The 22,943-nt window shown below is 49.0% G+C and overlaps 1 protein-coding gene across 2 annotated transcripts in view; it reads left to right on the top strand.

Annotated features, from left to right (window-relative positions):
* The window catches only part of LOC102024131 (phospholipid-transporting ATPase IB), a gene marked incomplete at its 5' end in the record, with an annotated part of 454,403 nt that extends 436,785 nt beyond the window's left edge, over positions 1-17,618 (top strand). Inside the window, 2 exon segments of one of the 2 annotated variants that reach the window (XM_005406335.2) lie at positions 5,238-5,329; positions 11,691-17,618. In XM_005406335.2, the coding sequence (XP_005406392.2) occupies positions 5,238-5,329; positions 11,691-11,788 (190 nt within the window). 2 annotated transcript variants of the gene reach the window in all.
* Positions 17,619-22,943: the final 5,325 nt, after the last annotated feature.

Below are 22,943 nucleotides of genomic sequence, written 5' to 3' on the forward strand. Positions count from 1 at the left end.
TATTAGTCTGCTGATGAGCGTTTGGGTTGTCTGCACACTTTGGCTGCTGTGAGCAATGCTGCCATGGATATTGACTGGTGTGCACATGTGTATTTGAGTCCATCTTCAATTGTTTTGGTTTTACTAAAGGTGGCATTCCCAGGAGATACGGTCATTCTATCCTTAACTTACTGAGGACAGTAGTTGTGCAGTTTTGGAGACCCACTGGTCATGTGAGAGGGGTGCAGTTTCTCCACATCCTTTCCAACACGTGCTCTTTTCTGAGTTATTTTTATTTTGGTGTTTACGTAGCCATTTTAGGAGACGTGAGATAGTATCTCATTGTGGTTTGGGTTTGTATTTCCCCAGTGACTAAAATGTTAAATATCTTTTTCTGAGCTTATTGGCTGTAGTGTACTTTCTTTGTAAAAATGTCTTTTCAAGTCCTTTCTCCATTTTATAAAATAGATTGTTTATCTTTTTGCTACCCAGTTGTATGGGTATTTGCATATTCTAGATACTAGACCCTTATCAAATGTAACTTGCAATTTTTTTCCACTTTGTGGTGATATTCTCACTTTCTTGATAATATCCTTTGATGCACAAACCCTTTTATTATGTTTTCTTTTTGGAGAAAGGAATCTCACTATGTTGCATGGGCAAACCTCAGACTCCTAGGATCAAGTGATACTCCTGTCTGAACCTCCAGAATAGGTGGGACTACAGACGCATACCACTGTACTCAGTTTAGAAGTTCTCAATGAAGCCTGACTTGTCTTTCTTTTGTCTCTTGTGCTTTGAACACTGAGAAACAATATAGACATGGAAAATGTAGTAATTTAAAACACATTGTACAATTCAAGAAGTTTAGATAAGTACGGGAAAATTTAAGGATCTGAAAGATACATAGAGATGGACAAACAGAGGTATAGATGCAGAGATGGATATATATATATATATATATATATATATATATATATGTATATATAAAATAGAAGCTCTAGAACAAGCAAAACTAGAGAATGAGGGATAGGCAGTTTTCAAAGTTCTGTCAGGAGAAAAGGTAAACCTGCAAGTTACTGTAGCTTTCTAGGCCTGCGCAGCAGGATGTAAAAAATGTGTCTGTACCTCGTCATGCTATGTTACTGCAGAACTGCAGAACATCAAAGGCTAGCAGAATTGCTGTAAAGCAACCAGGAGGAACAGACAGCTTACCTGAGCCGCGCGGCACTCAGATTAAGTAAGCTTCAGTGCTGAACGCGAAGACTTAGGGAAAAGAATCGGAGATTCTAAAGGCTCTTTTTTTGTTTTATGCTGGGCGTCAAACCCCTAGAGTGGGGAACTATACCTACCCCTTTTTTTCATTTTTCAGTCTGAGACGGGGCTTCCTAAATTGCTCAGGCCAGCCTCTAACTTGTGCTTCTCCCACCTTAGCTTTCCAAGTGGCTGGGATTACAGGCAGTGCCCCACTACGCCTGGCGAGAGTTTGGATTTTTGTTAATGTTTACTTTTTTGCAGTACTGGGGCTCAAACCCAGGCCTAGTCTTGTGCATACTGGACCTGTGCTCTGGCACTGACCCGTGTCCCACCCTCCATAAAATCCTCCTACTATTCAAGAGGTGACCTAAATTATTTTCTGGCATTTGACCTTGTCAACAGGTTAGAAACTTAAAAGTGACCACTAAAACAGCTGATAAAGTTCCCTCTAAACCAGTAGACATAATAAGAGAAGAGGAGAAAAGAACAAGCAGAAGCATGATAAATAGCAAGTATGAAATAAGTGATACCATGCATAAGTATTTTAGAACCCAATTGTGTATTAATTATGAATACATATAAACAGGTACATAGCACACAAACAAAGTATGAGCAGGAAGGTTGTTTCTAAGCCTGTTTATAGAGGGGAGAGGATGAGAGCTGGGAGGAGCGGTAGGATTCTTTGTACTCGAGTGTTTATTGTTTTGTTAAAATCTGAAGTAAGGAGCCAGCATGTAACTCAGTGGTAGAGCCTGAGCTTAGCACGGCAAGGCATGGATCCAGTCCCCACACCAAAAGCCCACGACAGAGCAAATGAAGTGCAGCCATTAACACAGCCAGGCCCACTCCGGATGTCTGCAGGTCCCCATATAAGAGTGTAGAAGAGGGTCTTGGTGGAAGACAGGTCTTGGCATAACAGTGTCAAATCCAAGCTGTGAAAGTTACTTTCCCGGCCAGTAAATGATGCATAGTTCTGTGCCCAGCTGATGAGCCCTGCATGAAGACTGCGGCGCTGTGTCTCCCAGCCGCTCGGACAGTAGAGCCAGAGCCCCCTCCCGGCCTCGGCTCCATTCTGTACTTGGGACTTGCCCACGCACGTCTGTGTGTAGGTCTGCCCGTACCCCAGTGCCAGGAGCACCCCTTGGCCAGCCCCGAAGGCCCGGGGTGTGCACACTGGCTGTATGGTCTACTTCTAGGGGCAGAGCTCGGGAGGAAGTCACGTTAGCCTTGGATGCAGCTTTAGTGGTCACTCAGCAGGTGCTAGGAAGGTCCCAGTACCTGGGGTGTGGGGCGCCGTGAACCATGGCCGGCACATCTTCTTGGCCCTCCAGACCCCTCCCCACAAGGATGAAAAGGGCCCTGGCACGGAGTATGTCCCTCAGAGGCACAGAGGCAGATTTTTAAATTCTATTTCACTAGAAACAGAGAAAGAAGAAAAAGCAAATGCCAGGGCTGGGGATATAATTCAGCGACCCAAGCGCCTTCCTGGCAAGCACAAGGTCCTGAGTTTGATTCCTGGTACAGAAAAAAAAAAAGCACTTGCCATTCCATAAGGGAATTATGTAATAGAAACTGTGCCAGGAGTCCCACCAGCAAAGTGCAGTGTGCCCTTGGCCAGGTTTTTTGGTGTGGCCCCGTCTCTTTCTGCTCACCTGCCCAGTGAGAGACTCAGTGGTGGGATTTCAAAGATCCCTCCCGCTGCTGTGGTTTGTGACACTTACAAGCCACATCACCAGGAGGAACTTCTGGGAAGGCAAGGATGGAGGAGGGGTGTGGCCTGGCCGTATGTCACCCCGGGTTCTAGGGAGAGGAGGTCAGACATCCTTTATGCCCACACACGTCCTAGTTGGCAAGACCGCACTGGCAACCAGTGGTGACTTCAGTACGCCCTGTCCAGGACTCGTGCCAGTGGTGGGTGAGATGCAACGGAGGACAGGCCCTCTGTCACCCTAGCTACCTCCTGAGCCCAGCCTGGGAGCTGCTGACAGTCGAGGACAGAAGCTACACAGAGGAGCAGGTGTATTCTTAGGGACCTACCTCGCTCTGCAGTGCAGGCAGCTGCTCACCTGGCCCCGGTGAGATTCATTTGGCCCGCAGACGAAGGCACAAGTGAGGGGGGAGGGAAAGCCGTGTGAAGTGACAGAAAAAGTATCCTCCCCCTTAGCCTGCAGATACTCTGCCAAGCGAGCTGGCTGGGGAGCACCCTTCGCCGGTGACGAAGTATGTGGCATTTCAGCCAAGGCAGTCAGCAAATGTTGTCTTTAGATGTTCCGTCCATAACAAATCAGCCCAGGAACACCCAGGACCCCTCCTCTCTTGAAGGCCCTTGGGAGAGAGAGGAAGGGGCTTGGCCAGGGAAGGGTCTCCTCAAACTCCAGGCCCGTGGGTGCCCTCACTTTCTACGAAGGAAATTGGGGGTCAGAGCCGGATGCTCTGGCTGCCATAACAAAGGGTCTTCTGCGGCATTGGTTTATTTCTCACAGTATGGACATGGACAGGGTTGGTTTTCCTGAGGCCTCTCCTTGGCTGTCAATGCCCTTCTCCACGGGTGTTCGTGTGGCCCGTGTGCAGCTGTGTCCTTGTCTTGTTTTCCTAGAAGGACTCCAGTTTCCTTTTCTTCTAAGGACACCAGTCAGATGCGGTCAGGGCCCACCCGTATGGCCTCGTTTTACCTTAATCCTCTAACACTCTTTCTCCAAATACAATCCCATTCTGATGTACTGGGTGTTAGGACATCAGCGTGTGCAGCTGTGAGTGTGTGTGTGTGTGTGTGTGTGTGTGTACCCATGCACACATATGCAGGACCTCACATATGCTAAGCTACACCCTCATTTCCTCAGTGTGAATTTTTGAGGGACACAGTTCAACCCATAGTAGAAGGCATTGGCAAACTCCTGTGTACCAGAAGCCTCTTTCAGGGGAGAGCAAATGACATCCTGAGATGAAAGCTCAGAGGTCCTCCCCTTATCCACAAAGGATGTGTTCAGAGACTCCACAGAACGCGTGAAACTGTGGATGGTACCAAAGCTGTGCGCGCTCTTCACTCCTTACACAAACATGCTTGTTTGGTTTAATTTCTAGATTAGGCACAGTTAGAGCCTAGCAGCACTAATTCATACTAACTGGCGTAATCATAACAACAGGCTGCGATGAAAGTGATAGCAAGGGGTCTGTCTGCCGGTCGCATTATACTACGTCAGCCTTCTTTTGATGATGCGGATGATACAGTGCCGCCACGATGAGAGGAACTGGTGGAATGGCTTTTTCGGAATGGTGGCCGCTGTAACCCTACGAATTGTCCGTTTCAGGAATTTTCTGTTTAATTTTTCCCACTGCGGTTGATTCTGGGAAACTGAAAACAGAAAACAAAACCCAGACTACGGGGGCGACGGGCAGGGGTAAGGATGGAGCCTGGGGGCCGGGAGAACCGCCGTAAACACCAGCCGCCCTCTGGGATAGCTCCGTCCATGTTTCTTCAAAGCAGCCGCAGAGGGGATGCTCAGGAAAGGCGGGAGAGCTCCTCGTCCTTGGGTTTTAGAAGAGAACACCTAGATGTTCATTAGCAATGGGAGCAAGCGTTGGGTTGTGCAGCCACAAGCAGCCCCCACTAGCGCCCTGCAGCACTGGAGCAGGGCCTGTCCCTGCGGGTGCGCTGGCTGGGTGAGACCTGGGGGCATTTGCTGTGGAAACGTCCCTGTGGGTTCTGCCGACTGTGGAAGCGGAAGAGGTGGCTGTGGCGCCTCTCCTTGCAGGGGAAGGCAGTGTGTGGCTTTGGGACAGGAGGCCCTGAAAGCAGGGCAGCTTGGAAAGACAGCTGTGCACTCAACGGGGAGATAGCATCTACTGTAAACAGCAGGGCTGCCTGGGCAGCCAGGCCTTTTGCTGGCCGTGGGGAGCCCACCCCACCCTGTCTGTTTGATCTTACAACCTGAAGTCATCCACCAGACTCTTGGCGATGTTCTGGGGTGCCCCGGAGCCTGACCCTGTTTGCTTTCTTTCAGGATGAATGAACGAGACCGCCTCCTCAAGAGGCTCAGCAGGAAGACTCCCCCCACCCTCTTCCGTGGCGGCTCCATCCAGCAGTGTGTCTCCCGTGAGTAGCTCCGCATCCCGGGCAGGGCGTGAGACCTGGGCAGGGAGGGTGACGGCTGCAGAGTGCAGGTGTGCTGACCCCCACTGGGAGTGGGATTCCTGTATTCCACCCCAGGCGAGTGTGGCTTGAATGTAGGCAGGTTCCCTTGGACCGGGTCAAACACCTGAATGACAAAATCCCCTTATGGTAACATCCTCCAAGAGAATGTTTGTCAAGACTAAAGTGATATGACTCCTAAATTCTGCCCCCCAAAGACAGCATATGAGTTCCTTTATTTAAAATTAACATGGTACCCAAAACAATGGCAGTCCCTGGGAAGAGGAATCTCTGTGCCTTGACCTGTTTCAAGTTATCCTCTCCCCACCACCCCACACAGAGAGGTGGAGAGCGAGAGCCCCCACTTTGGAGCTCACAGGCAGCTGTGGGGATCTCTTTTTTGTTTGTTGGTTGGTTGGTTGGTTTTCTCCGGTACCGGGAATCGAACTCACAACCTCGCACTGTGGGGTTCTCTTTAGCACTCCAGCCATTCAGCGCCCAACTGATGGACTCCTGGCTGCTGCCCCCAGGGCCCTACCCACTATGGCCCTGCCCATCCCCTCTGTGCTGCTGTGCAACTCCTCCTCCTGTTGTCTACCGCCTGCTTAGGGTTTTAGGAGGAGGTGCCTGGTAGAAGGAGCACTCAATGAACATGAAAAATCTGTGCACACATTGTACGGGTATTGATGGATCTGTCTGGAGGCCAGCTGAGCTCCACCTGTCAACAGGGAAGAGAAGGTAGCGTGTTGCCTGTCGGCACCGACCTGTAATGCACTCCCTCTGCTCAGTCCCCATGTGAAGTCTCCATATGGCGCACATCGCCTGTGCTTGAATGCCCTACCACCCCGGAGGCAGGTGGCGCCAGCCCTGAAAACACAAAGCAGAGGTCCAGGTCAGGAGGGTGACCGGCCCAGTGATGCCCAGTGCCCCGGGGGTCTGGTCAAGCTAGGAGGTCTGGTGGGACCCCGTAAGGACTGCAGTCTGCAGGGCGCCCTGTCTGGAGTCGGGCCGCCTGTCTAGGTTCTTGTCCCTGCCCTACCAGTTTCTTTGAGACTGTGGGCAAGCTATTTAATCTCTGTTTCTGCATCTGTAGAAAGGGAATAATATGAAAGCCTCGCTGGAGTAATTGGGGAAATTAAATGAGATCATGTAAATAAAGTACCGCAGACTGTGCTGGACCATAGGAAGAGTCCAATAAATGTTAGGCATTGTTATTATCATTATCATTGTTACTATTATTATTATTATCATCATCATTATTGTTGGGCCACATGCTGGGCAACTTTGGGTGCTTACATATTTCTTTAAATTTCTGTTTTCTCTCCCAAGAAAGAAAATAGAATTATAATAACCTGTATCCTTATGCGTCTTCCTGCTGATGTATGCACAGCACCTTGTGTGCGCCAGGTTCTCAGGACCACAGCCTTCGTGCTGTGGAACCACACCCTTCACTCACAAGTGTCTCAAGCTAACCATGGAAAGAGTACGGGCAGTGTATACACCGAAATCAAAGGCCCAGTGAGAAATTCTGCAGGCAGTTAGAGATGGCTTCAGCAACGATTGTTTTTCTTAAATTACATTTTGAAGACAAAGAAAGGGGAAAGAACCTACTAAGTTAATACAAGAAAAAGCATAGCTTCCGAATCATGCCACATTTTAAAAACACCCAGTGTCGGGGCTGGGGATTTAGCTCAGCGGCACAGCACTTGCCTGGCAAGCACGAGGTCATGAGTTCGATTCCCGGTACCAGAAAAAAAACCAGGACATAAATAAATAAATAAAATAAAAACACTCAGTGTCTAATAACCTGATAATTTAGGATGGTCTGTCGTTAACAACTAGACAAGACCGTCAAGTGGCCTGAACTCCAGGGCACAAGAAGGCCTGCAGAGCTCCTTCCCACCATTGTATGTCTCCCTGCATCTGCCCCCCTGCTGTTTTAGGCCTCAGCCCTCCAGGAAACTGGAAGGAAGCACTAATCCTGATGGTACTTGTTACTTCCTGCTGTGGATTTGATACAGTGTGAGGTGTTCCCGAACGTTTATGACGTTTCATCCCCATTGTAAGATACTAAGAGGGTAGAAACTTGACCCAACTATGGCGCTTAAATGCTGGGCGTTTGGGAGGTGATTAGGACCGCAGGAAGACCAGAGTGACGGCCTCATGGTATAATCCTGGTGCCTTTATAAGAAGGAGAGTTCCCTGTCTCTTGCCATGTGTGCCATGTGTGCCTTGTGCCAGCAAGAATGCCATTACCAGGTGTGACACCTTGCACCCCCGGAACCGAGAGCCTTTGGTTCTTTATAAAGTACACAGCCATGAGGATGTCGTCATAGCGACATGAAGAAAACCAATACCATTCCTAGGAGCCACCACCGTACAATGTTTGTAACTGAGGTGGATGCTCCTTCCGTAGTCAAATTTCCTCATTATTTCCATGGTCTTCTCCATTTCTGTGGGTATCAGCAATCTTTGTCTAGACAGGAAACTACTACTTTCACGAAGGAGCTATCAGAGCTTAAATTCAAAGAATGCCACAGAAGGGAAATTTTATTCCAAAATAATGATAAAAACAGACATTTTGTGGACCTCACCAAGTGTTATGCTTAGATAAAACAAAATAACTGAGATGCTCACTTGCTCTCCCGTCTCCTTCGACTTCCCCAGTTCTCTCCCCAGACTCTGGCCGTGGCTGCGTATTTAGGAAGCCAGCCAGGGAAAGTTCACAAGCTGGGTCCATGGCACACATCGTCCAGGCCCCCTTCAAGACTTTCTGGCTGTGAGGACTTCCTGAAAGATGAGGGAAGTGGGAAATGCAAATGCCGGGGCTTCCTCTGAGCTCCCCTCGGATGCAAATGGCGGTTGAATGTTCACCAGGCGGAATGTGATTGTCAGGCTGTGGGCTGAGGCCCAGCAGGTGGGGGCCAGCTGAATGGTTCTGGTATTTGTTGTTCCACTAAAACAGACTGCAGCTCTAACTCCCACTGGGTCTGGCTTCTAAAAGGAGAATATGTATATGAGCCACAGAGACCTCACCCTCTTCCTAGGGTAAACCTGTGAGGCCCTCTTCCATTCATCCTTGAATTTTAGAATCCACTGGAAACCTCAGTAGGGTTAAGAAAGTCTTGATGCCCAACTTTTGGGGATGCGATGGAAGCTACAGCAATGGCAACGCAGGAGGAACATTTGCCAGTGACCCTGGGATCCTCTGCTCACCTGGGAGCAGGCTATGCAGCAGGACGAGGGGCTCCTGTCTGCCTGCTCTCTGGAGGGAAGCCTAGCTTCCTGCCAGCCGTTGTATGTCTCCCTGCATCTGCTCTTTTAGGTCTCAGCTTCTGCGGAAAACTGGAAGGAAGCACTAATCTTGATAGGGAACCACCCCCTGCCCCAGAGTGGCTGAGTCAGCTCCCGCCGGTCCACAGCAAAGCCCTCCTGGCAGGAGGCAAGAGGCCACTTGTGCCATTTGAGGAATCCATGCAGGCACAAGCTGAAAATATACCTCAAATTGGGTGCCCGGTAGGCCCAGACATATTATGGGTAAAAAAATGGGATAAATAGAACCAAGCTTTTGTACCCTCTATTTAAACAGTGAGGGAACAGCTAAAATACCTTTTCCAGAAGGACAACCCCAAAATGCTTATTTTTATTTATTTTTGAGACAGGGTCTTACTGTACAGTACTGGCTGGCCTTGAGCTCACTCTGTAGCCCAGGCTGGCCTCGAATTTATGGCTGTCCTCCTGGCTCAGCCTCCTGAGTGCTGGGATTACAGGCGTGCGCCACCACACCCAGCTTAAAATGCTTGTTGTTAATGTCTGTGTAAGTCTCCTTCATTCGCTACCCAAACCTTCCCGCAAAAGTGACCAAAGGAAGATTGGTAGCAGTTGTTCTGATGGCTTCACTGTTTCAGTGGGCTCTTCTCTGGTGGTTCAGAGTGCACACTAAACCAAGATCCAGGAAACTCAAAGAGCCCGGGGTCACATGGCCAAGTAGTGACCACGCTGAGACTGCGAGCTTCCTTTGCTGCCCCAGTGCTTCAGGCACTTGGGCCCCTGGGTCGGAGATAGAAGCAGAGTGAGGGAAGAAAGCTGCCTCAGGGTGGAGAGCCCAGGAGTCCTCTCCTGCCACAGAAGTGCTTATAAAGAACACGTAGAGTTGCCTGGAGAGACCAGTCCTTGGTCAGACTAACGCCAGTCAGACTGAGGAGCCCGGCTTGTGCAGCAGCTGTAGCCGTGGTGGGAGGCAAGACCATCGATCCCACACATGTCCCATCCAGGAACAGCTGTTCTGTGGCCCCATCGGAGACACATGAGCTATTTACTAAAATGTTCCCTTTTAAAAGACCAGAGAGGGAAAATTGTCCAAGTTGACCCTAGCAAACAGCCTTGTTATGCGGGGACGCGGTGTTACTTGCTGGCTTTTGCTTTGAAACATCCCAGGGACAGGCAGGTCCTCTTGGGCTGCAGGGAGAACGCACCACAAAGAGCACCTTGTGTGGGGCTTGGAGGGGAGGTGTGCGCAGGAAGGCAGGAAGCGGAGCAGCTCCTCCCCGCTGGCAGCGACGGTTTATTATCCCCACCAAGCAGTGTGGCAGGAAGCCGAAAGCTCTCATAGGAACGGAGGTGAGAGCCGCTACTGGCTCTTCAGGGCTCAGAAGCAGATCCTGAGCAGCTGTGAGAGTCAAAGCACAGCCACCTGCACGGACAGCACCTTAAGGAAGTTCAGGTGCTCTGCCGGGCTTTGTGCCTGCGCCGGAACAAACAGAGCCTCCCCCTTAAGGCTGGCTGCAGCTCCCACCCGCTCTCCATTGGCTGTGTGAGGGCTCACCCTGGCCCGGAAGCTCCTGCCCCATGGGGAGACTTCCTGGCTTGTGGGGTGTGCTTTGCTGAAGTCCAGGTGAGCCGGTCAACAGAAGTTTCCCGCGAAGGCCCCTCTTCTGTCCTCTCGGCGCCCGTTTGGCTAGTTCTGCCGTCACTGAGGGACAGTCTTTCCTTCTTGGGCCCTCCAGGTCTCAGCCTCCTCCCTCCAGAAATAGTAAACTCGCCTCCCTGCATCTTCAGTGGACCCCAGGCCACCTCTGCAGTCCCCGCCCCCGCCCCCGTGGCCTCTCTGGGCTTGGGGTTTCTCAGGCGGTGGCTGGTGGGCATGCTCTGTTGAAGGGACAGACGCCAGGAGAAGGGTCAGCCCACGGAGTGGATATGGCCAGTGTCCTCTATGTGGGAAGGAGCCGTTGCAAGCAAAGCCCAGCACTGAGCTTATGAACGCCAGATCCCTTTCGGAGCTGGCAGTGCAGTAGGGTGCAGACCAAGCGTCAGACCTCCTGGGTTTGTCTTCCAGCTCTGCCCCTCACTCGTCCTGTGACCTTGAGCAAGTCACAGAAATACAGCGTCAGTGCCTCAGTCTCCCCATCTGTATCACATGTCTCAGAGTTGCCAGGAGGATTGAATGGGCTATCTGCAAGCAAAATGTGCAATAGTGTCTTGTACACACATTATTTAAAGGGCGCTAGTGATGATTTACTTTATTATCGCCTTGTGAACTGATTATAAGAACCAGGCTTCCCGTGACCACAGGACCGGTTCTTAGACCCTTTCTCTTTATTTACATGGAAATAAACCCACTTGACTTACTTAGCCGTCCGAATGGGTCCAATTTGGAAACAGCAGCTTCGCCAGCTTTCACTATTAGCACTGTGTATGTTTTTCTGACTGCTCTGGCTTTGTAAGTTAGCGGGCCAGACTGCAGCATCGGGCCGGTGGGGGCATCGTTTCCTCTTGACTGGCAGCGGGAAGGCAGAGACAGGGACCGCTGACCTTCTGTCAGTGCCGCCCACACACGGCTCAGCCGCAGTCTCCCAGAGATAGTGAGCTCGCCCGCTGCGATCTGAGTGTCCCCTCCAAGCCTCATGTGAAACGCAACTGCGTTTGTCACCCTGTGAAAGGATGGGACCTTGTAGAGGTGATTACATCACGGAGGTGCTGCTCGTGCTGTGCCAGAGGAGTTCTTTAGCTCTCTCAGGACTGTGCTGCCGTTCCACCAGGGTCTGACACAGAAAGGCCCTCACACACAGAGCCCCTCCATCCTGGACTGCCCGGGCTCCAGTACTATAAGCCAAATATGTTTTATTGTTCATAAGCTCTCACTTGGTAGTATTTTGTTAAGGCAGAAGAAAACAGACAAGACCCTCCCCTCCCCTTTTCATCTCAGGCCGCTCCGCCCAAGACTGCATGCCCCTCAGCAGTGACCGTGCCTCGGAGTGGCGTACCTTCAGCCTGGAGTACTGGCCCAATCCTCTCACCGCTCACCTCCCCCCTGTGTCTCTTGCAGATGGGTATGCCTTTTCCCAAGAGGAACACGGAGCTGTTACTCAGGAAGAAATAGTTCGAGCTTACGACACCACCAAAAAGAAGTCGAAGAAGAAATAAGCTGCAGCTTTTCCTGACTTTGTGGCTCAAGGGAAGTGATTCTGTTTGTTGTATCCAGCGTTAACACTTCTTCATCAGAAGAGGCTGGTGTCCGCAGCCAAAACAACTCGAAAACACATTTCTGTGGCCTTAGCCGACCAGTTTGTTAGTTATCTATTCCTTTGCAAGCCCGGAGCACAGACTGCAGGGAAAGCCGTCTTTCCCTCCTCATTTGTCTGCAGCGCTTGGCCTAAACTTCTGTTTACGTCGTTCTGAAGCATTCAACCATGCTCTGCGAGGTGTGAAATTAAAAACACTACGTTCCACCGATATTTAAACATCAGTGCTAGTTGTTCTGGGAGAAAGAGAAAGGAGTTTCATGTGGCGTGAGGCCCGTCCTGGGTAGTTGGATGGGGGCACGCTCGCTTCCTGTTGGTTAATGCCCCGATGGGGTCCAAGGGGCAGCAAGAGACTTCACCTTAGGCAGGTTGCTTGCTCGCTTGCCTTCCTGTTTTGTTCGTATGAAGTGGCATAAACTTCTTGATTGCTGTGAAATCACAAAAATCTCCGTTTTGCTGGCGGCAAACTTGAGAACATTTCCTTGGACCTCTTAGCCACATTCCCAGGAAGGCCAACTAGCTGGTGCCCCCATGGATTCTCCCACACCCCCCCAGGTGCCAGCCGGCTGGTTGGTTGTCCACGTGCCCTTGTCCTCAGACCTTTTGCGTCGCTGGCCGCTGGGCTGGGTGCATGGCAGCTGGTGCAAAGCCCGCCCTACACTGCACTTTCTCCCGTCCCACTGCAGATTCAGATACGGATGCCAGGAATCCCTTCCTCCCCCACCTATTTAATTCTGTAACTAAAGAAGAGAAACACCGCTATTCCACGTATATCCCAGACACTCACTCGTCTCTTTCTGACAAGAGGGTCCTGAGGGCCAGGGTGGCGGTGGGAGCCTTGGCCTTGCTCCGGCTGTGAGTTCTCATTTCCCAGCCCCGATCACTGGGCCTTGGCAGCCACCTCAGAGCCCGCGCTTGCTTCCTGGGGCCTCAGAGCACACTCTAACTTGCACTGTTGGGAAGCAGTTGAATTTGTACTGTGCTTGCACAGCAAAGGGAGCTTCCCGTCACTCTGTAGCTCTAGAATCAGGAGGAGCAAACCCAGAGGGGGAGTAGAGGGCCGTGAGACACAGGAGGAAGATGACCACAGATGTCCTCAGAGGCGGTGAAGTGCGCCCAGGATCCGAGGCGACAGGAGGACATTTCTGCCAGATCTCCTCTATAGGAGCTCTCAGGCAGAGGCCCAGGTAATTGCCGCGATCAGCCTCCTACGGACAAGAGCTGAAACCAGACCTTGACACACACACTTAGTGAAAAGAATCCCAGACATCTCAAGGAAATGCCCGTTCTAGAAGTACTTCTTTCATTCTTCATCTAGCCAGCTTGAGACACAGGCCTGTCCTGAGCTCTGTGACAAGGAGGGGGTACAGGTCACTGACATCCCCCTGCCACCCTATATTCTGAACTGGGATGGAACCTTTGGGCAGGCATGGGAGGACACGGAGCCCTCACTAACTGACCCCCTGCAGGCGTGTCCTCTCCTCTTTGGCAGCCCACCCAGATAGTTTGATGATTTAAATACATCTGGGCGGCTGTGATTGTTAGCATGGCACAGTTCCTTGAGGAATGGTGTGATAACTTGGGAAATAAAACAATAATGTACCCCGCTTCCTAACACTTTATTTTTAGCACATCCACAACTTACTGGATGTTAAAGTAACCTAGAATACAATTTGCACTGACTTAAGAAAGCCAATTCTCATTTGTGCGGTGACCGGCACGCAGAGAAAGCTGGAAGCTGCCGGATAGAGCACTTAACAGGGTGGCCCAGAAAGTTTCCTTGATTTCCTCTCTCAGGCAAACAAAACATGCCAAAATACGAGGGCACCCAGCAATTTGAATCCCTGAAGACTGCCGGGCAGGGATGAGGAGGGGGTGAACCAAGGCGTAATTCTTTATTGCAGATGAGGAAAGACAATGGCCAGAGTACAGAGGAGAAAGGAAAATCAGAATTGAAAGTGCACTAGGCATCTTTCATCTGGGAACAAAACTGATTTGGAAAGATTGAATGAAAACTCAGTTCTTGGTCACACATTTACCCCTTTCTTGAACTTGAAGCCTTTTAAATCAGATTTCTGAAGGAAATGTCTGCATTCAGGGGTTTTTGTTTGTTTGTTTGTGTTTCTGCTTTTTTATTTTATATTCTAGGTTGAAGTACAGTTTGCATTTTCTGGGATTGAAGCACATTTTCCTCTTTGAGCAGTAGACTAAACAGTCTTTGCAATAATGAACTTTGTACACAAAAGAAAACATTTCTAGAAGGGATGCCTTTCCATTTATGCTCTCACGTGATTAAGCTTCCTTGTAGATGGGTGACTAAATTGGGTTTCTAGGCGACGCAGCTGTCACGATGTGTGATGTATAATATTTAGCCCAGGCCAGCCAGGGGCCGTGTCATTTGTCCTATCTTTAAATTGAGGTCAGGGTGTCACACACAACCCCTCCCCAGGGAGCGGAGTAGATGGGACTGGGTTGCATATCTGGCTGTCAAGTCAGTGGAGCTGTCCCATGGGACTTGTCACACGCCCACACAGTAAGTGACTGCCCGGCCAGCAGGTGAGGCTCAGTCAGCACTTCGGGGCCTGCAGAGGGCTGGGCTGAATTGGAAGGAGCCACTCAGGCAAACCCTTGCGCCAGCGCTGTGTGCGGACGGCTGGCTATCCTGTTTGGGCCGAGGGCAGACAGGCAAGACAAGCCGTTCTCAGAGCTCAGCTCTGGGTCCTGCCGCACCGAAACCATCCCCACTGGCAGCTGTAGAAAGCGCATGTTATGGAAGGAGGGAAAAGGACCAGGAAAAGCCACCTGTTTCTGCCCGGAAGTCTGGATAGACATCAACTGCTGCTCAGAGCGGGCTTTGCAATAATTTGGGGAGTATAGCTGTTGTGTCTGTCCTGTCTCAGTGCAGAATATTCCAGACTTCTTGACCAGTATTATTTTCTCCCATCTCCCAACACACACAAACACACACACAAAAACCCAAAACACTATTTACTTGAATCAGCATACCACATAAAATCTGGGCTTTGGGGAAAGGGGGTGGTGTTTCTTTAACATTTGTAGAGAAATATCTTAAAAAGTGAAACTGGGATTTGGCAGAGCTTGGCTGAGAACTCTGCTGACATTTTCTCTTCCCTGAAAAAGCTGCAGGTATGTTGTAGGGAGCTGGCAGCGAAAATCAGCAATAACTTGTCAAGAAGCAGAGAATAATGAAGAGAAAAGTGAGTGTAGGTAGCTAATATCTGAAAATGCATATGGCCGTACAGATTACAGACGTCAAGCTTGAATATTTTTAAACAGAAAGTGACAGCCTATAATCTCCATTTATTGTGACAATGACCTCCCCACTTTTTAAGCCGTAAGCAAGAGAATTTCCTATCAGATATCAGATTTCTCCAGATGTATGTCTTAAACCATAGGTTGAATGTAATGTTTGCAAAACTCTGCTGTAGGATGAGGTAATCTTTAGTTTTGAACATGTGAAGGGCTACACACATTTCAGTCAGGGTTTGAATTACTGCCCTGGGTCATGGTCCTAAAGTAATTCAAGGAGTGATTTAGCTTCAGCATTTGAAATGTAGCCTTCATCTCCTGGGATCCATTTAAAAAAAAAAAAAAAAAAATGCTTAGCCAAGGAAGCCGGCTGAGCAGAGCCTAACATAACAACTTGGCGAAGAAATGAGTTCATTTATCAGGTGAAGTCAAAGTATGGCATTCCCTGTCACAGTCATTGCTTTCTTTATGCAAATGCTTAAAATGGGAAATATAAGAATGAAGAAGATATTTAAAGCCCTCGGTTTTGGAGAGAAAAGAACATCAGTCAGTTTTGTTGGTGGTTCTTCACTGGCTCCAGGCAGTTATCTGTCTCAGGATAGCCTAGGGGGACATTATTAACTCATACTAGCAATTTCTCCATTTGCAGAGCTGGGGAAGACAGAAAGGTTTCCAGGGGGTCATAGAAGTGAGTTTCCATACCCGACAGTGACTCTATTCAGTATTCTTCAAAGGAGTGGACTGGGTGTGCTCAACTTGATGTGTCACCTTCATTTATTCATTTTTTTTCTCAGCATCCCAAACTGTCCGGCAGTCCACCTTTCCTTGCCCACCGTCCCCCTCTGTTGGGTATGAGTGATTTCTTGAGTAAAAACAAAGGGGTAGGAAATCGACATAAATCCAAGTGGTCAGGGCCAGGGATGTAGCTCAGCGGCACAGGGCATGCCTGGCAAGCATGAGGCCTTGAGTTCGATTCCCGATAACATCTAAGTGGTCAGAAGCTACAAGCAAGTGAGAGAGAAAAGAGGGGCATGCTCAGCCCTTACCCCATCCCAGCTACAATCTCCATCCCTAACCTAGGGCAAACACCTCCCCTCTGCCAAGGGAGGAAAGACAAAAGGGTGATTCTTTTCACACCCAGGTTGCCTCATTATCCAAGGATAATCTGTCTCCCTAGCAGCCACCAGATACGGTACCTACTCTACTTTTACTTCCAGGCATTGAACCAAGACAAACAGGCTCAGAAGATTAGCCCACAGGCCTTTCTTCTGACCCGGCTAAAGAAAGAAAAGAAACCTGTTTGTTTTAACAGTCAGGAACAAAGTGTCAGGTAGCTGTGATTTAGAGCAGAAATTGGAAGAAGAAAGTTGAAATAATGGCACTATCCAAATAACCCTGCCCAGGAAGCTTAGGGGTCAAGAGAGTTTCTCAGGGCCCTAGTACAGGTGAGCTCCTCTGTGCAGGAGGAAAACCCCCCGGAAGGCAGAAAGACTAAAGAGCAGGCTGTGGACCCACCTGCCAAGGGAACGGATCCAGCGATGTCCTAGAAATAGCTCGGTGCAGTTACAGGTGAATCAGTAAACAGAAAACCGCAGAAAAAAGAAACCCTCCTAGTTGTAAGTCTCTCCTTCCAACAAGATCCTTGCACCATCCCTTATAAATATGTACAATTGCTCTGTGTTAATTTTTTAAAGATCCCCTTTGGGTCGCGGACGGCGGGGGAAGCCTGGGCTCTTGCCTGAAACATGCAGAGGGTTTGGTCCCCAGCACCACACACATGCACGCACACACACATGCACGCAAACACCAGTAAAGACTCACTTGGTTTTTCACTAAAACACACATGTAAGGATGAAAGCTGCTCTTTCTCCTCCCCTGCCCCTTCTCCCCCGTGGCCAGAGGTGGCCACGTCCAAAGATGTACCAGGCTGCTTCCCTCTGGGCCTCACTCTCCAGGGCAACGCAGGCAGCCACAGCAGTGCGGCCAGCTGCAGCTGAGCCCCTCGTTCCTGCACGCCTGACGTCACTGCATCGCCGTGTTCAGATGCAGCGTCTTTGTGGTGTCTGTCACACACGCAGAGCCATGTGCTCTCCTGTCTCCTGTCACGGCTAAGCTGGGATTGCTGAAACATTGTGTGCGATGCAGAGGTTTCAGTCTGGTTATGCAGAGGGAACACGCTGCAGGGGCATGCTTAATTGGCTCCCAGCAGAGCAGTGAGCGCTTCCAAGGCTAGCGGGGTTTTTTGTTCTCTCCCTCTAGAAGTGTAACCGTTTTCCCAATCTATTAATATCCTCTGGTTGTGCGGCGCTACGGTTCCCTCCTGGAGTGAATACAAATGTAGGGCATCTCCTTGTACGTTTAAAGGTGTTTGGAGAATTTAGTGATTTGTAGCTTTGATCAGTCCTGTCAACTGGTATATGTCTGCACAAACCTGTTTCAAATAAATCTTTTGCTAAGGTAAATGATGGGGCTGTGTTTTATTCTGGAATTTTCTTTTCCACTAATAAGCAGTTACTGCCATGGGGTCTTGGAACTATCACGCAGAGTTTTGTCAGCAGGTACAGACTCCTTGGAGCTCCAGAGCTGTGGGCCTTGTGGCAAGGGGCACTGGGGTGTGTGTGTGTGTGTGTGTGTGTGTGTGTGTGTGTGTGTGTGTGTGTGTCTGTTTTGCAGATGAACTTGAGCTGTGTGCTCCTGGGCCAGCATTGTGCATGAGAAGAGGGTCCAGGAGGCCACACCGAGTTTGAGTTTGCCTAATAAAAGGAAAGACTCATGTGCAGACCTCCTTCCCTCGGTCACTGCATTTGTGTTTAGACTTCGGTCCCATCATCAAAAGAACTCATTATGTGCATGGATCCCCAACTCCAAAAAGATCTGAAATCTGGCACACTTCTAGTCCCAAGCATTTCAGTTAAGGGATATATTCAACCTGTATTACCAGAGGAGTCCATTCCATTCACCTACCAAAGCTATGCGCATCAAATACATATAGTCCAAGCTGGGTGTGGCAGTATATAATCTCAACACTCTGGGAGGCTGAGGCAGGAGGGTGGCAACTTTGAGCCCGTCGTGGGCAACTCGGCAAATGAGAAAGACTCTGTTTCAAAATTAAATATTAAAAGGTGCTGGGGATGCAGGTCAGTGTGAAGTCCCTGGGTTCAATCTTCAGAACCAAAAAAAGCACGTCTGGTCCAGCTCACAAACATTAAGCTTTAATATATTAAAAGTAGGCTACATGTCCAAAAACATTTTTAATATTCTTGAAAATTGGCATCTTCAGCTACAATTAACTGCCCTTGACTTGGGATTCCCAAGTGATGGGATATGTTTTTGTTTGTTTATTTTGTGTCTTGTTTTGAGGTGCAGAGGATTGGACCCAAGGCCTTTAAAATTAAATTACACCCCAGTGCTTTTGTATGTTTTATTTTTTGAGACAGGTTAGCCCTGAATTGCCCAGGCTGGACTCAGACTTGCTAGCCTCCTGCCTCAGCCTCCCAGAGTGTTGTGATTATAGACATAGGCCACCATGCCTGGTTTCAGTGTGATCGATATTTAAAGACACAGAGCACAGGTGTTGCTCAGAGCCACAGCCTTGGCCTGAGCCTTGACCTGGAATGTTCTGTCGAAGCAGTTTCTATACTCTTGTTATTAGACCTACTTACAAAGTTTTGCACTGCTAGCATTTCTCCCACACACACTCTAAAAAACAAACATGTTCTGATTTGAAATTCCAAATTAATTGCAGAAAAGGGCTTCCTGGCTTTTCCTCAATTTTCCCAACAGTTGCAGTGGATGTATTAAACTCTGTGTGATTAAAAGCTTTTCTTCTTGGGGAGGTGGTATAGCGCAGGGGTGGAACCTGTCATGCACGAGACCCTCAGTGGTACCACAAACAATAAAGGTTCTGCAGACCCAACCCTCTGAAAGGTTGGCCTCATTGCTTTCCAAATGGCTTTTAATGGAGGGAGTGGCCAGTATACCTAGCTTGAAAACTTTGGTACTCAAAGAAAGGCCTGCGCTCTGACCTACACAATGCCTACTGGATACTGGATGCTGTGTTTACATAAGTGCAGTATTAGCTTTAGCCCAGGAGACATTTATTTTGAAATTGTTAATACTCTAATTTCCAGATATTTTCCTGTCCCCATAAATATTAGTGGTGAGTATACTGTCTTCCTGCAGGTACTAGAGGCCAAGGAGCCATTTAGGCATGAAGAAGTGTGCATTTCTACCTTCAAAGAGTGCACTGTCTAATGGGGACATGTACTGAAGTAGATACGGTACAGGGCAGCTGGTGTAAGGACACGAGTAGTGCTGTGGGAATGAGAAATACAGAGGAGTGATGTCAAGAAGCAGAGGCTAGACTGACCTGCATTCATGCTGCTGCTCCTTCTAGGCCCCTGATTTTCAAGGGTTGCTGCCTAACATGGAAACCAAGTGTGTGAGTCAGCCTTCTGTCACTGTAACAAACCCCTGAGGCAATCAACTTGTAAAGAGGAAATACCTGTTTTGGTTCACGGTTTCAGAGGGTTCAGTCTACGTTTAGGAAGTCTTGTTGCTTTTGGGCCTGTGGCAAAGCAATGCATCATGGCGGGGAGCACATGGCAAAGCCAACCACTCACCTCATCACCTCCTGGCGGAACACAAGAGACAGGAAGAGGAAGGGCAGGGTCCTGATATCTCCTTGGAGAACACATCCCCAGTAACCTAGCATCCTGCCACTAGGTTCCACCTCTTAAAGTCTCCACCACCTCAGAATAGCACCAAACTGAGGACTCAGCCTTCAACACGTAGACTTAGGGGACATTTCAGACCCAAACTGTATCACAGAGGGACAAAAAAAAGACTTCCAGAGTGGGACTAGATGAGTCTTTTGTTTTGTGGTACTAGGGATTAAACCGAGGGCCTTGCACATGCTAGGCAAATGTTCTACCACTGAGCTAAAGCCCTAGCCTTGTTTTACTTTGAGAGAGAGTTTCTCTTAAGTAGCCCAGGCTATCTTTGAACCTGTGATCCTTTTGCCTCAGCTTCTCGGGTAGCTGGGATTAGAGGCATGCGCCACTATACTTAGTGCGGCCAAGGTTTTTTCTTTGTTTTTATGCCGGGGACTGAAACCAAGGCCTTCCCCTTGAGCTGCTTCTGCAGCCTTTGCATCTTTTATTTTGAGACAGTCTCACTAAGTTACTGAATTGACCAGGCTAAGCTCAAACTTGCAATCCCCCCGCCTTGGACTCCAGAGTGCTAGGATTACAGGCATGTGTCACCACGCTTGGCTTTAAGTGACGTTTTAAAGATAGTTTCAACTCAGCCAAGAAAACCCCATCGCTTACCTAAATGCAGAGCCCCTGGACAGCAGTACGTAAGCAAAGCCCCATGAGGAGAAAGCTACGCTGGCAGACACTGTGGAGCTGGTCCTCACTCCGTCACACAACTGCCCGCCCCCACAGAGGGCTGACTGTGAGTCCCTTTAACCAAGTAAACCGCAGAGAAGTCTCCAGAGTTGTCACAAATTTGCCAGATAGAAGAGAGAGTTGAATACAACACACATTCTCCCAAGCTGACTTTGCCTCCAGAGAGATTCCTTCTAAGGTGGACCTTGAAAAAGATGCCTGCCAGTCCCCACAGCACAGCTGCCCAGGGAGGTGTTGCTAAGCCCAGTTCTGATGCAGGGCTCAACTCTTGTGTGGGCATTACAGCGAACATACAAAGTACTTTACATTCTGTCACTGACTTTATACACGCTGACAGCAAGGTGATCCATACATCTGCAACGTGTCAGGAAGCTGAGGACAGTCGCTAGATCTGTTCACTCCGCAAGGCATAGTCCACCCTAAAGTGTGGCCATTCCCAGCCCCCTTTCCACACACACTGGGTTTTGTGACACTGGGACAGGCATGTCAGTGGGAGTGTGTCCAGTCACAGCATTCACTCCACAGCCCTTGGACCAGTCTAGCTTTGCTTTGTTGTTGTTTTGTTGTTTTGATTGCACCCCAAGAGCCACCCTCACCATGTCCCCCGGCATGGCAGCACCACCAGCTGGATGGCAGGGCTGCTTCTCCAAGCGTCCAGATTCTAGTACCTCAACCTCTTCCCCTTGTGCCCAGTCCCAAGGGGTAGTAAAAGCTTATGGCAGCTACTGTGCATCCCCTTCCTGTCACCTCTTGCTGTTTCAGTTAAAAAACTTACTTAACCAACTCTTTTGAGAGACTTACAGTTTTGTCCTGGGCTCAAAGCATCCTCCTGCCTCAGCCTCCCAAATAGCTGATGCCCTCACACCTGGTTCAAACCAATTTCTTATACAGACTTTCTTTGTTAAGACAACCAGTGTGACTATGGCCATATCTACTCAGGCAAACATACCTACATCCTGTGATGACAGTTCCACTCTTGAAATCCCACCTGAGAGAACTGAGCACTTAGGCTCACCAGGAGGGAGGTTAAAAAAAATGGGGGCTGGGGATTTAGCTAAGTGGCACAGCGCCTGCCTGGCAAGCACAAGGTCATGAGTTCGATTCCCAGTACTGGAAAAAGAAAAGAAAAGAAAAAAAAGTTCCTGACAGTACAAAACTGAAAATAACCCAAATGCTCATGACCAGTACAGCAGATAATTAATATATATCCAGAGTAGGATGCTACACATCAACGGAAAGAACAGTCCATCCAACAATAGCCATAATGTGGAAAGCCAGACACAAGAGCTCAAAGCCAGAGACAGCAAATCTCTGCAAGCAGAGCACTTGCCTTCCAAGGGAGCTTCCAACTGCATTTTTCCTATCTCTCGATCTGAGTGATGTTTTATCGAGCTAGACATTATGTGTAGGTTGTCATGAATCAGGCAGAAAATTTCAATAAAATGATTCAGTGTCAGTCAAAAAATAAAATTAATTAAACTTATCTGGTAATATGTAAAGTATGATCAAAATGTATGATGAATATTAAATTTCTAAAAATGATGGTGAAAGACACCTTGCCACTAATGCCCCTCAGAATACTCCCCCATGGTTCAAACGCTCTCAACCTACCGTTCTTGCCACTTTCTGAACCGGTCCCAGAAGTCCTTTATGTCTCTTTGTGAGATATCATCAAAAACAGAGCGGTGGGTGCTGTTACCAAGCACCAGCCAATGGAAAGGCAGGCTTGTGAAAACATCCCGGTGTGTCCTCATCAACTTCACTCATCAGATCTGGTGCCGCATAACTTCCGGCTCTTCCCCAAAGTCAAAATAACCGTGAAAAGTAAATATTTTGAATCAATTTGGGACATGCTGGCAGCCATCACGGCACAGGTAGAGACCCTCCCAAAAGAGGACTTCCAGAACTGCTGCAGAGAGTGACAGAAGGGTGGAATAACTGTGTTCAAAACCAGGGCACGTGTTTTGAGAGGTAAATGGCAATGTCTCCTCTCATAGTAAACGTTTAGATGTAAACATTCATTGTATTTGTCAATCATATCTTGTGTTATATTGACCATGTGCGTATATGTGAGATGCTGGGGTGGAACCCAGGGCCATGTACAGGGTAGGCAAGCACTCTACCGCTGAGCAATAGCCCAGCCCTTGGTCATGCTCCTGGCTGCGCCTTGATGAGCCAGGAGGACACCAGCAGCAGGTTAGGAGGCTCTGGAGGAACTGCCAGGCCTGACAGGCGCACAGGGCTGCAAAAAACCCTGTGGATTTACCAAGCCACGTGCAGAGAAACACGATGTAGCCACCTGACCCGATGTTGATTCAGGGCATAGAGAAAGCCAATTCTGTACACGTCTCCTCGACAACCTAAAAACACAAGGAA

This window comes from Chinchilla lanigera, unplaced genomic scaffold (genome assembly GCF_000276665.1).
Source record: "Chinchilla lanigera isolate Chin_1 unplaced genomic scaffold, ChiLan1.0 scaffold00096, whole genome shotgun sequence".
Classification (NCBI taxonomy): Eukaryota; Metazoa; Chordata; class Mammalia; order Rodentia; family Chinchillidae; genus Chinchilla; species Chinchilla lanigera.